Source organism: Macrobrachium nipponense, chromosome 33, assembly GCF_015104395.2.
Source record: "Macrobrachium nipponense isolate FS-2020 chromosome 33, ASM1510439v2, whole genome shotgun sequence".
NCBI lineage: Eukaryota > Metazoa > Arthropoda > Malacostraca > Decapoda > Palaemonidae > Macrobrachium > Macrobrachium nipponense.
This window is the reverse complement of record NC_087219.1, coordinates 55,397,977-55,413,662: the sequence shown is the minus strand read 5'-3', so window position 1 is coordinate 55,413,662 and position 15,686 is coordinate 55,397,977. Positions and strand designations below refer to the sequence as shown.

The 15,686-nt window shown below is 34.7% G+C and overlaps 1 protein-coding gene across 1 annotated transcript in view; it reads right to left on the bottom strand.

The window, feature by feature from the left end:
- The window catches only part of LOC135202750 (degenerin-like protein del-10), a 39,114-nt gene that overhangs the window by 11,128 nt on the left and 12,300 nt on the right, over positions 1–15,686 (bottom strand). The window contains exon 4 of the mRNA XM_064232222.1: positions 9,760–9,966. Within this exon, the coding sequence (XP_064088292.1) occupies positions 9,760–9,966 (207 nt within the window). The remainder of the gene's footprint in view (positions 1–9,759; positions 9,967–15,686) is intronic.

Sequence of the window (15,686 nt, the reverse complement as noted above, 5' to 3'; positions counted from 1 at the left end):
ATATATATATATATGTGTGTGTGTGTGTGTGTGTGTGTGTGTGTTTTTGCCGTATTTATGGGATGAGGTTGCTGGCCACATATCCCACTCCATGGGTGTTTAATGGATTTATGAGCTGACAGCGTCTGGCTTCTCTGGGTAGTCAGTCACCCATTTAAGTTCTAATCTGACCTACTGTTGCTTTATTTCGCGAATTGAACGACCAAAGTTATAGGATACCCTGACAATAAACAACACATTAGACTTGATTTAATGACGTATGACTCTGAAGCGTCAATGACGTAATGGTGTGACAAATAAGGTTCTTTATTCAAATTTCAGAGCTTTTGACAACTTTTACGTTCACGAAGTCATTATTATTAGTATTTCATCATTTATTTCTGTATATACTTTATCTTCGTATTGCATTCGTTTTATTATGTTCATGTATGTCTAATTATGAGTATGACTCTTTAACACCATTTGGTATAAGCATGGATATTTCAGTATTAACATATTAGGAATGCATAGTGTCTGTTATTTGCAGTTATGTAAAAACACGAAAGATGACGTCATGAAAATGATCTGATTTTTTTTATATTGGCTAGAGAGAAAATGGAAGGGCTATGTTCACTTGTTTAATGATAAGGACAAGGGCGTAGCCAGTGTTTCCCATATCATGTCCCCTCCCTCCACCATTAATGAAATCATGCTAATGGTACTCTTCCCATATACTGAAGGACAGCCCCAGCTTTCAGTGTGGAGGCGGTTGGGTGGCTGGGGTTTATGTATGGGGTGGAATGAGGGAGGGGTCTGATGTTTTCATTACGCCATTACATATCAATGTGGTAGGTGGGGGGGGGGGTGTTGGAGGGACGCCACGCGAATTTATTGCTTGGTATGTTGACCTTCTCTTTTTCCATGAGATTACTCCTCATCGAAAGTTATTATGAAGCAAAATTTCCCCAACATTAAAGGAAGATCATAGTTTTTGCCTTCATTTACTTTTAAATTCATAAATTTAAATCTTAAATTCTTAGCCATTATCACTATAAAATAAAAACAGTATAAAATGAGAGCGAGAAAAACAGCAGTATAAAATGAGAGAAAAAAAAACAGTATAAAATGAGAGAGAAAGAAAAACAGTATAAAATGAGAGAGAGGGAGAGAGAGAGAGAGAGAGAAATAAAAACTATAAAATGAGCCGAAGTTTCTTCAGCGCAATCGAGTTTTGTGTACAGTGTATAGTGCTGTATGAGCCATGACCCATGAAGCCCTCAGCCAAGGACCGGTGGTAGCCTGTTCCATAGCGTTGCCAGAAGCACGATCATCGATAACTTTAACCTTAAATAAAATAAAAACTACTTACTCTAGAGGGCTGCAAATTGGTATTCGTTTGATGATTGATGGGTGGCTGATCAACATACCAGTTTGCAGCCCTCTAGCCTCAGTAGTTTTTAAGATCCGAGGGCGGACAGAAAAAGTGCGGACGGACGGACAAAATCATCACAATAGTTTTCTTTTACAGAAAAATTTTAAGAAATTGATTTTTAGAAGGTCATTTTATTCTGGATTATTTCACTAGCGATCGTTGCAACGCTGCTTTGGATGTGCACTACTTTTTAAACGAGATTAAACAGTGTTCAAAGGTAAGGGACTTCTAGTGACCTAATTCGTTTTAGCTGGTCACGGAGGTAAAGTACGTCTTATCCTCCTGTTAATCATACAAAATCTACATAGAAATACAAAGTTTACTATTCATATATCTTTTTTTTCCAGCACCCAATTATTAAATGTTTATGTTGGTAAATTATCAGTCTTCGGAATATTGTTCTCAGACTTGAGGTGCCTCATCATTGAATCAAAGGCAATTATATCTGACTTATAAAACTTCCTTAACTTCTACTACCGTCCCGTTTTTCTTCGGTGCATAGTAGTTGTACCGCCAATTTATGTGTTAGTCAATCAGTTCATCCTTCCGACGAAAATGCTGTCTTCGTCATTTTTTTATATATTTTGCCCAATGTGTTTTTGAGCTAGGAGAAAGTTCCTCCAACCCCTAGGTACTTTTGAAGCTGAAGTACTGTAGATTGTATAGGTCAGTGACAATTTCTTTTCCCCTTCTGCCAAGCTCTGGATTTCTCTTATCCAAGTGATTGCCCACTGTTAAGGATCTTCGAATTAAATAACTTTCTTGAGCCAGTCACAAAATTAAGAAATTCCGGTATACGATTATATTTAGGTAGTCACAAAATTAAGAAACTCAGAGTCAAGGACTATTTTTGGCCAGCGAGAAGGCAAAGCCAAGAAATCTCAAAACAGGGCTCTAGTATACTTGCCTAGTCAAAAAAAAAAAAAAAATAAATAAATAAATAAAAAAAAATTCAAAGAAAGAAAGAAAAAGAAAAAATGTACCTCCAATAAGTGAACTAGCGAATTCATTTTCTCTAGTTCAAAAAGTGGGAAATTTCCCATAGTGTAATCATCTTAGCTTTCCACAAAGATAACGTCCTGTCAACCAGCTGATTATCGCAAAGTTTTGACAGGTCAAGTTAGAATACTACGTTTAGGCAGCCACATAGCTTTGGAACTTCTGGACAAAAAGCTATTTTAAGGTCTCATAAAAGTGCGAGATTTGTAATCTAGTGACTAACATTCGACTGTCAGTAAACTAAGACATTGCTAGGTTACTAGTAGACTAGTGTAGATAGTCATAAAGCTAAGCCACCTCCAGCCATTCTATCCAAAGAACTCGTGTGTGTGTGTGTGGATGTATCCCATTGCTTCAGAACAGCATCTGTTCAGTATTCCAAAGTAGTACCGCTTCTACAATCTACATTTGTAGTTCAATTACTGAGCTTATCATTGATCTCGTGCTAAAGTAGTTTAAAACCTAAAGTGACTAAGATGTAAAGTAATAATTGGTATGACACCCCAACTGTCACATGAAGATCATTATCTATATACCAAAGTGCCTCAGAAAGTTAGGAAATCGTCCAAGGATATCAAATTACTTTCTTTCCACCCAATACATAAAAGAAGCGGCTGCTGCAATTAATACAGGATTGTTATTATCATGTTAGTCCTTAACATTTTAATCTATAGCACCAGTTTCATCGCATTTATGAATTCATATGCTAAGTAAAGCCAAATTTGTAGCTTCGTGGCAAAAATCAGGGAAAACTGTTTCTAAATCGTTTTGCTAAAATGTTTTTTCTGCTAATTTATTGAGTCAAGCAGTTTTTACTTCTGTTATTACGGTAACATCCCTAAAGATCACTTTCTCTCTCTCTCTCTCTCTCTCTCTCTCTCTCTCTCTCTCTCTCTTTCTCTCTCTCTCTCTCTCTCTCTCTCTCCTTTTACGTATACAAATTCACGTTGTCAGTTTTACGTAACCTCAACTCATATACTTACTCTGCCTCAACTCAGCAATACAAACAATGGATTTTCTCACATACTTTCAGGTTCAATCTATCCGTATAATTTAGAAAGGGAATCTATGGTAAGAGGATTAGTGAGAATGAGGTGACTTTTTATGACAGGACAATACTGCCGTATTAATGACCTCTGGTAATGAAGGACTCATCATGAATATAAATATAAGGACGACTCGAATAAAAGGTCATTTTTAGGACTGTTAGAGACCTAATTTTCGGCATGATTTTATCATTAAAAACTTATTCAGTTGTTTATAAAACAGACGAAGGGAAATAGTTCTCCGAGAGGTAATCTGATTTTCACAAAGAAATCTCATTTTTACACGGCTATTTCTCGGAGAATTATTTCTCTCTGGTGACATCGAAAGCAGTGCATTTATTTTCTTGCCTCCGATGTAGTCAGGGGAAATATGCCGGTGCCTCTCGTTGGTTACTATAAAAGTCCGCATCGATTGTCACAAAGTCAAAGTAAAAAGTCGTCAGTTTCAATCCTTCCCCAATCTATATTGCAGAACTCGAGAAATTCAAGCGGAGGTGTAATACATTACTACCCTGTTACCAATCTTCTCGCATTTTAATTCGTATTAATATATTTGTTAATCTAATAATTTTTTAAAAATAAGTGGGGTTTCTTCTTTCTGTGTCTCCCTTTACCCCCTCTTACTTTTTCCTAATGAACACCACTACTCTTTTGTAACTTCAATTTCAAGTCAATGCTCCTGCGGGCTTGTTCCGTATGTATAAGTTTCTTCTTCTGAATAATAATAATAATAATAATAATAATAATAATAATAATAATAATAATAATGATAAAAAAAGTGGCGGTGTTCAAGTACATCCACTATTCACATGCATAGAAAATAGCACTTTTATAACACACGGTACGTAATTAATGTTTCAGTTCGTTTGTCTTCTCAGTGATAGTATCTGTTGCTGCCATTGTCTTTAATTATTATTCACGCGACCGTTTGCTATTTATAGCAAACGTCATTTACCCGCAGGTAAATGATTCACGGTTAGATTTCTGTTTACAACTCTTTCTTCGTTTAAACCTCATTATTAGCAATTTCCTTTTTTTTATATTATTTTTCATTTGATCAGTTTCAAGATTCCCAATCCTTGGTCACATGGAATTTTACGGACAAATTGTGACTTAGACGAAGTCCTCATTAGATTTTAAGTAAGTGTCATTCGTACCGTTGCAGTATGTTAAATGGTGAAACTTAGTTTATCACTAGTTGTTATTATTCAAGTTAATTAATGATTCATGACGATGAATTCACGTCGAGTTATTGAGGATTACGGTTAGGGAGTTTAATAACTGCAATGTCATCAGCTTTTAATTTTCTGAAAAGAAAATTGTTGTACTGTCTTTGTTTGCCCCTTCCGTACTTTTTCTGTCCGCCCCCAGATCTTAAAAACTGCTGAGGCTAGAGGGCTGCAAATTGATATGTCGATCATCCACCCTCCAATCATCAAACATACCAAATTGCAGCTCTCTAACCTCAGTAGATTTTATTTTACTTAAGGTTAAAGTTAGCCATAAGCCTACTACGTCTGGCAATGATATAGGCCAGGGCACCACCCAGCCGTAATCAAAGTTTCATGGGCCGCGGTTCATATAGCATTATGCCGAGAACACCGAAAGATAGATCTATTTTCGGTGGCTTTGATTATACGATTGACAGAAAACTCGTTTGCGCCGAAGAAACTTCGACGCAATCTTTTATTTGTTTGATTTCAAATATCAGATATGAACTGATAGTAAAAGGATTTCGTGCTTGCCCCAGGAAAACAAAATTTTTTGGAATTTGTGAATTTTAGAACAAAATTCAGTTACCTCACAAGCTCCACCTTAATATTGTTACCCCAAGGCTTGTAACTATCAGTGCGTTCTTTCGTTATTTTTCTAATAAGCTTCATAATTTAAAAAAGACTGATCTCCTTGCGCTACTGAAATTGAAATTGAAATTATTCAACGCCATGGGCCAGACCATATTCTCCTTGTCTTTGCAAGTCTCCTGAAATTCACTGTTACATCAAGCTCTAGAAATTAGTTCCTGGTCGGACGAGTGGTTTGTGTCCTCGCCTACCAATTTGGTAGTCCCAAGTTCGATTCCCCGTTCTGCCAACGTGGAATCAGAGGATTTTGCTTTTTGGCTATTAGGAATTAATTTCTCGATATAAAGTTGTTCGGGTCGCACAATAAGCTGCAGGTCCCGTGGCTAGGAAACCAAATGATTCCTAGCCACGTAGAAAATATCTAATCCTTCCGTCCAGCCCTAGAAGAGCTGTTAATCAGCTCAGTAGCCTGGTTATACTAAGATATGCTTAACTTTTTTTCTAGAGTCTAACATATTACCAATTCATTAATTACTTACAAATCTATATAAAAGTGTAAAATTAACAGACATATGAATGTTATAGTCATAGATATTGGACAACAGTCTGAAACAAACTAATATCTGACATTTTCGATTATTTTTACATATCAACCCTTTCCCACTCCTTTCTCAACCCCGCTTCCTGTCAGAGCAGAACTTGGACTTAAAGGGCATCGAGAGTGTCACTTTTCATCTCAGCAACCTCAAAAACAATGGACTAGACACTGGTTTCTGTGATTTTCGGTTATTTTTACATGTCACCCCATTCCCACCCTTTCTCATCTCCCCCTTCCTATTGAGGATGAAAATGGAATTAAAGGGCATCAGGAGCATCACCATTCATCTCAGCAACCTCAAAAACTATGGATTAGACACTCATTTCTGTCATTTTCAGTTATTTTAATGCTTTACCTCTTTCCCACCCCCTTCCCACGCCAACACTGTAGAGTTTATTTACCGCATAAGTTACAAAAGGAAGGAGGTAGGACGTTGGGGAGGAGAAAGTGGCAAGGGGCTGAGGTGCGGGTTTGAAACCTACCCTATTATCTAAGTTAGTTCAAATGATGGCCACATGGCAAATTTTGTCTTGATCGGTCAAGTGGTTTGTATTTCTATAGCCCACAAATATACAAAAAAAAATTTCAATATCTAGTATATAAAATATAAAAGGCAATTTCTGTCTGTTTGTCTGTCTATCTATTCATTATGCACACCCAGACTATGAAAGCTGGGGCTACCAAATTTTCACCATAGACACCCCTCCCGGCAAAGAAGGTTTTAGCCAAAAATCGAGGGCCGTTTTAAGTGGGGCCTTAACCCCTCTTTTTCATACCCCCTCATTTTTTACATAACTTTTGGAAATGACAGCAAACTCTCCGGATTTTTCACAACTTCTTTGACTTGACAGACTCACGGACGGCATACACCTTTTTATCCCGAGCAATGCCAGATATAACTGATAGTAACGTATATATATATATATATATATATATATATATATATATATATATATATATATATATATATATATATATATATATATATATATGTATACGTATATATATATATATATATATATATATGACTGGTAAAAATGTTCTGTAACAACAGAATTACATCTAATAAAAGGAGCCCATAAAAACACCAAAATGTAGAGAGGAAAGTACTATATTTCAGAGACTGCTGTCTCTCTCTTCAGGTATATGAATGAGAAAAGTTTACAGAAAAGGTGGTATTTATACCAAGAGATCCGTCCACAAGTAAGCCAATTTAGGTCACCCCCGCTGATTAAAGGAAGATTATCAGCGGGGGTGACCTAAATTGGCTTACTTGTGGACGGATCTCTTGGTATAAATACCACCTTTCTGTATACTTTTCTCATTCATATACCTGAAGAGAGAGACAGCAGTCTCTGAAATATAGTACTTTCCTCTCTACATTTTGGTGTTTTTATGGGCTCCTTTTATTAGATATATATATATATTATATATATAGTATATATATATATGAATATATATATATATATATATATATATATATATATATATATGTGTGTGTGTGTGTGTGTGTGTGGTGTGTGTGTGTGTGTGTGTGTGTATTATATCAGTCACCACTACTGAGAGGTCACTTGAGATGGGCTTTCTCTCTGCTAGCTTGTGTGTTTGTGTTGGTATTTTGTTGAATAATTTTTGGAATGCACCTCCTGAGGCAGACAATTTTGAAAGGGGATGTTGAAGTTGTGGGGAATGGTATCTTGGCATATGGTGAAAGGGTGCATGGTTCAAAAAAAAGTTTTGAGAAACACTTCTATAAGAGGGAAGGTACTAGAGAAGACTGTAAGATTTATTTTGGCAAAACATTACTGATTCTATCGAGGAAGGAGCAAAATAAGGTTTTGGTTCCGAATGAAAGCATAGCAACATAAGAATAGATTATGTAAGAACAATGTATCTTTAAAAGAAGAAAGTAGTATGAACCTCAAGCACTGATATAAAACAGGTGTAAGATGCATGTGAGTAAAAGGAAAAGGCTGAACGTGGCATGCGTGGATTTAGAGAATACTGATGACCGAGATGGAATGCTGAGGGTGTCCAGTATATGTTTTGTAACGGCTCATTTCTTTAGAGCGCTTAAAAATTTGTGATACAAATGATATATAACGAAAGCGACTGGGATCTAAAGCAAGCCTTTGATATACCTGATAGAAATGAGAAAAGGAGAGGGTGATAAGTGCTATAGAAAAGAGGGGGTATAAAAGAATCATGATAAGAGAGGCCAGATGAGTCGGGTGGAGAGAAGCTGACCTTAGAGAAAAATAAACAGGTAAAAAATGCGCCGAAGTTTCTTTGGCACAATCAAGTTTTCTGTACACCGTACAATGCTGTATGACACTCTCAGCCACGGCCCGTGAAACTGTCAGCCACGACTCATGAAACATTCAGCCACGGGCCATGAAACTCTCTGTCGTGGCCCATGAAACTCTCAGCCACAGCTCATGAAATATTCACCCACGGCTCATGAAACATTCAGCCTCAGCTCATGAAACTGTCAGCCACGCCCCATGAAACTCTAAGCCACGGCCCATGAAACGCTTAGTCGCGGCCCATGAAACTTTCAGCCACGGCCGGGTGGTGGCCTGTATTGTTGGCACATATAGCAGTGCATGCTAAACTTAATCTTAAATAAAATAAAAACTTCTGAGGCTAGAGGGCTGCAATTTTGTAAGTTTGATGACTGGAGGGTGGATGATCAGCATATCATTTTGCAACCCTCTAGCCCCAGTAGTTTTAAAAGAAATCTAAGGATGGAGAGTGAAAGATGGACTGATTTGGTAAGGTAAGATAAAAATTATATCACTATATAAAAGAGAGAATAGGAAATTGAATGAGGAACAGAAGAAGGAACAAATTCCTGGAGCTTTGCTGTCTGACCACGAAAGGTTTCCAAATCAATAACCTCATTTTAATCTGGAACAAAAGCGAGATTTAGTGCTTCTGCCCGTGATACACAATTATTCAGGTAATACGTATCAAAGAAGCTTTCAGGGAATATTTATGTTGTTTTGATTTATAACTCAGAAAATGGGCCGTAATATCCATTTGCAAAACTTGATTTTTGTAGTCTCCCATTCAGGGTCATTTCGTTTTAATCCGAGGTGACATTGCAATCTCCAAAGCGGTCATTTAAAATATTAATACTAAATTCTTCCTCATAACAAATTCACATTAAATGGCCAGGCATTTCTTTGCTAGGCTCGCACTCTGTTAAAACTTAAAATTTATGAATTTGAAATACATGCATACAAACACATAACATACACACACTCATATATCATATATATATATATATATATATATATATATATATATATATATATATATATATATATATATATATATATAAGTATAAGCCACGAAGGAGAGATAAACAACGGAGTTTCTGCAGAAACTCCGTTGTTTATCTCTCCTTCGTGGCTTATACTTTTATTTATGGATTTATCACGTTCCAAACTTTCGTGATTCAGTTATACACACACACACACACACACACACACACATATATATATATATATATATATATATATATATATATATATATATATATATATATATATATATATATATATATATATATATATATATATATATATATAATATATATATATATATATATATATATATATATAGATATGGATGTATGTATCTATCGTGCGTCCGAGCGTGTTTGCTTCATCGCATGAATAACATGATCGCGTCTTCATTTGTTTGAATCATTTAATGAAAAAGTCATAATAAATCAAAATTCAGAATACACTTAGTCGTTTTCACCATTAATCGAAATATAATTTACTGCGGTTTTTAGCCTTGTCATACACATTACATGTTAAATTTGAAGTACTTTTTAAATGTCCGGTTTTCAAAATCGAATAAAACGAAAGCTTTAACATCATTTCTCTGTACCTCACTAATCATCAGATCTCGATGATGTTTGATGAGTGTCCAGACATCTTTGGCGTTGTGTCCCAGTGTCTCAATGAGATGGGGGATGTCCCATGACTTGATGACTGACTGGTTGGTCTCCTTCAGTCTGCTTGCAAGCTCCTCCCGAAGTTCGTTCAGCGAGGTCATGTTGAACTGGTTCTTGTTGCAGAAAGTCAACACGGGGAACTGCGGGCATAGTGCTTTCAGATTATAGTGCTTATAGTGATATACCCTATTCTAGTGTCTTTGTTTAATGCAATGAACCATTTTGAAGATGAACATTGAGGGTCTCTTACAAATGAACGTTGGAGTAGATCTTTGCTGGGAACTTAACTAGATAATGACCCACAACAAAGTTCGGGGGGGTTTTCTAGGACTAATATTTCTAGGAGGTCATTACCTATACAATATTTACAGTTTCTAATTTATGTTTTTACGGTAATCCCCAGTGGGCTTGTATTAACACCCCGTAAAGATGGATACAAACTAAGTTAAAACCCTTGGGAGTCAATATTTAGGAAATGTCCATTTTCTGTTCTAAAATCTCACCGGAATCGATACAGACAAGTATTAAGGAATGGTTTAACATCAGGAATGTATATCAGTGTGCTGGACAAGAGTTACTTCTAGACTTCATTGCGGGGATATGGGGTAACTCCACGGATTTATCCATACTCAAGACTATATCTCACACGCTTGTATATATACACAGAAATACAACCATATATATAGGACTTCTTGCTTTATTCTGAATAAACAGGGAGTAGTACATTTGAGTCCATCTCTTCTATGAAAAAGACGTATGATAATTATATAGATATATATATATATATACTATATATATATATTATATACATACATATAATATTATATATAATAAATATCTATATATATATAATATATCATATTTATATATATATATATATGTATATATATATATATATATATATATATATATATATATATATGACTGGTAAAAATGTTCTGTTACAACAGAATTCCATCTAATAAAAGGAGCCCATAAAAACACCAAAATATAGAGAGAAAAGTACTATATTTCAGAGACTGCTGTCTCATTCATATACCTGAAGAGAGAGAGAGCAGTCTCTGAAATATAGTACTTTTCTCTCTATATTTTGGTGTTTTTATGGGCTCCTTTTATTATATATATATATATATATATATATATATATATATATATATATATATATATATATATATATATATATATATATATATATATATGTGTGTGTGTGTGTGTGTGTGTGTGTGTGTGTGTTTGTGTGTGTAAATATATACTTAATCCTACGCTAGTGGTTAATACACTCGTCTCATAAGCAAAAGGACCAGGGTATTTTTCCGCTGCAGGGTCAGAAGAAGCGGTTACTCACCATTACAACTCAGTGTGCCTCTTAACCAGAGCTGTATAATACCCGATAGTTAATCATCCCAAAATAACTTGCTCAAAACCGGATGGCAAACACAATTTAGAGTCATACTCATATGGGAAAGAACCTTTCGGTGAGTTTAATGTATCAAAAAAATTTCAGTAAAGATGCAAGATCAAATCGACCAGAATTGGAACTTTTAGCAAACTTAAGACTCGTTATCAGAGTGATCGTGGCAAAGTCTGCTGGTGATGAATGACGCAGGATGAGACGTGGACTCAGTTATCTGAACCTGAATAAAAAATTTAAAGCAAGCAATGTAAAACCCATGGCTCTCCACTAAAACATTTCTAGCATAATAGTCTGGGGGCAGATGCTGTTCCTTTTGTTTTGGGATTATGAGGGTGTATCATTATACACAAACTGAAGACGGTCAAACCAGTGTTGATGAGAATTGCACGCCAGAATTGTGACAGCTAAGAAAAGGGAAAGAAAAGGTGAAGATGAAATCGGTAAGTAAGCTGCGAGTGTGTTGTTGCTCTCTGGCAATGCTCCTGTCCACAGAGAGCAGGTGACAGTAATTGAAGCATCCAACTGTAGCTCTGAATTGTAGCCGAACGCACATTCTTCAAACGACCTGGCACCGCTAGACTTCACCTGTTTTATACACTCAAACACCACGCCTGAGCGTTGGCAATTCTGTGCGAAATAATGAAGATTGCCTCGCTTTGGAGGGCTATGAGAGGTGGGATGGGGTACCAGGATGCAATGTTCCTTAGCAGCAAGATATTGTTGGAAGGTCATTGGCACAAGCCACTGAAGTTTGTTTGGAGAGGTTGGGTTGAAGCTTTATACGGAGACTGTTTTTCTTCTGCGACGTTTTCTGGGTGATTTGAGAACTTTAAGATGAGACTTTTTATATATATATATATATATATATATATATATATATATATATATATATATAGTATATATATATGATATATATATATATATAATATATATATATATATATATATCACATCAGGACAATTTTACATTTAAACAATAAATTACAAATGTCGTTTATACAGTGACTGTTTTTCTTCTGCGACGTTTTCTGGGTGATTTGACAACTTTGACATGAGACTATATGTATATATATATATATATATATATATATATATATATATATATATATATATATATAAATATAAATGAATTTTTATCACATCATCGTGACATTTTAATACAAACGTTAAGCTACAAATGTCGTTTGATATCCAGTTCACATCACTTCGGAAGTATCACCGAAGAATAATTGTAAGTGATTAATATATATATATATATATATATATATATATATATATATATATATATATATATATATATATATATATATATGTGTGTGTATATACACACACACACACACACACACACACACATATATATATATATATATATATATATATATATATATATATATATATATATATATATTATGTAATGGAAATCAGTTTCGTCAATTTTGCCTGCCCTGTAAACTGACAGAGGAGGATGGACTGAAAACTTAATTTACATCACATATAACCTTGACAGCAACACAGGACGAAGATAATTCGTGAGATGCAACGACATTTGTTAATAACATAAATCAAAGTGATTTGTCAAGAGACGCTCATGTATTAGTGTGTATCGACTCGAAGGAGAATGATAGTACCTATAATGCTCTTCCAAGGACTATTGGATACTGATATTTATTCTAATCCAGTGCTTATTTTTAATCATTGAAGTTTGTTTTCCTTGAGTATGGATGTCTTGTTTGAGTAGCCATTTTTACATGATTTCTATCATGCATTTTGATGAATATATATATATATATATATATATATATATTATATATATATATATATATATATATATATATATATATATTATATATTGCTACTTTCAAAATGCATGTTTCCCCTCTTTGAAATGTCATGTAGAATTTTACAACATTTTTTCAGATTCCTAGATAGCTTAGAATAGGATGTTTTAAATGTGTGTTAAGATTTCGCATTGCATGTTTTAAAAGAGTATATATTAATGTAGATTCGTAGAATGTAAAAAGAAAGAGACTTTTCTGTCTTTTCAAAACTACGAATGTTTAACTTTTATGTCAACACTTTGAGATTAGAGGAACTCAGAGATCTCCGTTTGCTTCCCTATTCTGTCAACGCATGTGATAGCGAGCGAGCTCGAATCTTGCGTTGTTATCAAAACATGTCAATCTTAATTGTCGTTCAGCCTTCGTTTCGATCGAGTAGAGTATGTCTTTTTTTTTTAACAGACTCGTCTTGTACGTGCATGTCTTTGTCAAGTCCCACGTGGGAATTGCACATTTTGTATGTGAGATTGCATCAGATTTCAGAACTTTCTGGAAGCTTTCGTGCCAAGAACGTTTTTGACATCCTCCCTCTCCAGCTTTTCTGTAAAGGAAGAGATTTTATTCTATCTTGAGACCTCGAGGCAGTCAGATCTCTCTCTCTCTCTCTCTCTCTCTCTCTCTCTCTCTCTCTCTCTCCCTCGACATCGAGATTATATTAACATAACGTAAATTGGTCACTCGTAACTTGTGAGAATTTCATATTTGATATTTCTTAGAGTTTATTTAGTGTTATTTAATTTCTTTTGTGGAATCTGAACAAACATTTCGTAACGGCGCCTGGTTTTTGTGAAAGTGTAATATACAAGCTGCAGCAAGAGAGAAAGAAGTTGGTATACAAAAAGGTAAAGTGTTATATTTTTATTAGTTGCAACTAATAACGGTTAGGTAATAACTAATAACGGATAGGAACTGAGGTTAACTAATAACAGATGGGAACTGAGGTTAACTAATAACAGATGGTTGTGAAGGTTTGGTAAAAACTGTTGGTTACAGAGTTTTGAGTGGAAAAGATTTACACTTTTACACATTGCTGATTTTTTTGTTTGTGATTGTTCCATTGTTTGTGCACTATTTCATTTTCTTATTGAAGTGTGTCTTTTTATTTTATATTTTCATTTGCATTCACAATTTAATTGACTTAGTTATTTTCATTGCTTTATCATTGCACATTTAATTAAATTTAGCACTTGTGAATTAATTTGCATTTACTTAGAATTCTTTTCAAGATTTATTGTTGTTTAGCACTTGTAAATTAATTTCAGATTTTCAATTATTGCCTAACACTTTTGAATTTCAATTGAATTAATTTTCTTGAATTTTGTGATAAATTAATTTTGATTTAATTTTACTTAATTTGATTCAAGAATTAATTAAACTTTACTTTGTTTTCAAGTAACAGTAATTTTCCCTGATATTGTGAATTTCACTTATAAATTTTGAATTTAATAATAAATTTTTGTATTTAAAATTTTTATAAGTATTTTCATTTACACCAGTATATATGATTATGATTATATTTATGTTAGGTAGAAACATAGAGTGGTAATTGATTTGCTTTCCTTCAATTTATTTGAAGTGACTTAGAACCAGGGAAGTACTTAGACTTCTGAAATCAGGGAAATACTTAGACTTTTAAAGTTGTTGATGGAGTGATGCCCTTTGATTAATTTAATTACTTACAAGATTACCTCACACCTGTTTTGATGAACTTAGTCTGATTTTCTGCAATACTGGTAAGTGTTAAGGGATCAGTTGCCTTTAGAGTATTCAGTCGTTTAAACGTGTTATGAGGGTTCAGGTTTCTGGCTTTTGGTGAGGTAATATTTGATGCATGGTAACCAGATACTTGGCACTTCGTAACATTGTTTAATGGTGCCCAGACCCGGGAAAGCAGATTTCATTATCACTCTAGAATATACTGGTGGTGTTAGGGATATATTATGTTAGGAGAGTGACCATATAGTTTTTGTTTTGCATTTATTGTATTAAATTGTAAGTTGATAACTTAGAGGAAAATGGCTCAGTTCAATGTTCAGGAATTTTTAGCAGCCCCTTCCATCCAAGTTTTGTCTGCAACCACTCTGTCTAGAGCACAGTGGAGCGCTTTAGCAGAGGCATGTGGTGGTTATGTGTCTACTAGTATGGTAAAGGCACAAATAAGATGTATTGCTATGGAATCATTGATAAACTCTGGTAGAATAACTGATGAAGATGAGTTAGAATTTGCTCAAGAGTTGTTGAATGTAGCACGTGCTGATCTCATAAATAAGCAAGCAGAAAAGAAAGAGAAAAGTGATGCAGAGTTAGAGTTTAGACGCATTGAAGCAGAAGAGAATTTGATTAAGCTAAAAATGCTTGCTGAAAGAGAGAGAATGCAAGCTGAAAGAGAAAGAATAGACAGGGAAAAACAAGAAAGAAGAGAAAGAGAAGAAGAAAAAGCAGCAGAAGAGGAAAGAGAAAGGATAAAAGAGGAAAGAGAAATCGCAAGACATGAAAGGGAAATGGAATTGATAAAAGCTAGATCCACATTACCTGTAACACCGTCTAACCCTAACCAAGGTAATCAAGACCCTATATTTGATGTAGTGAGAGTACAGAAGTTAATCCCT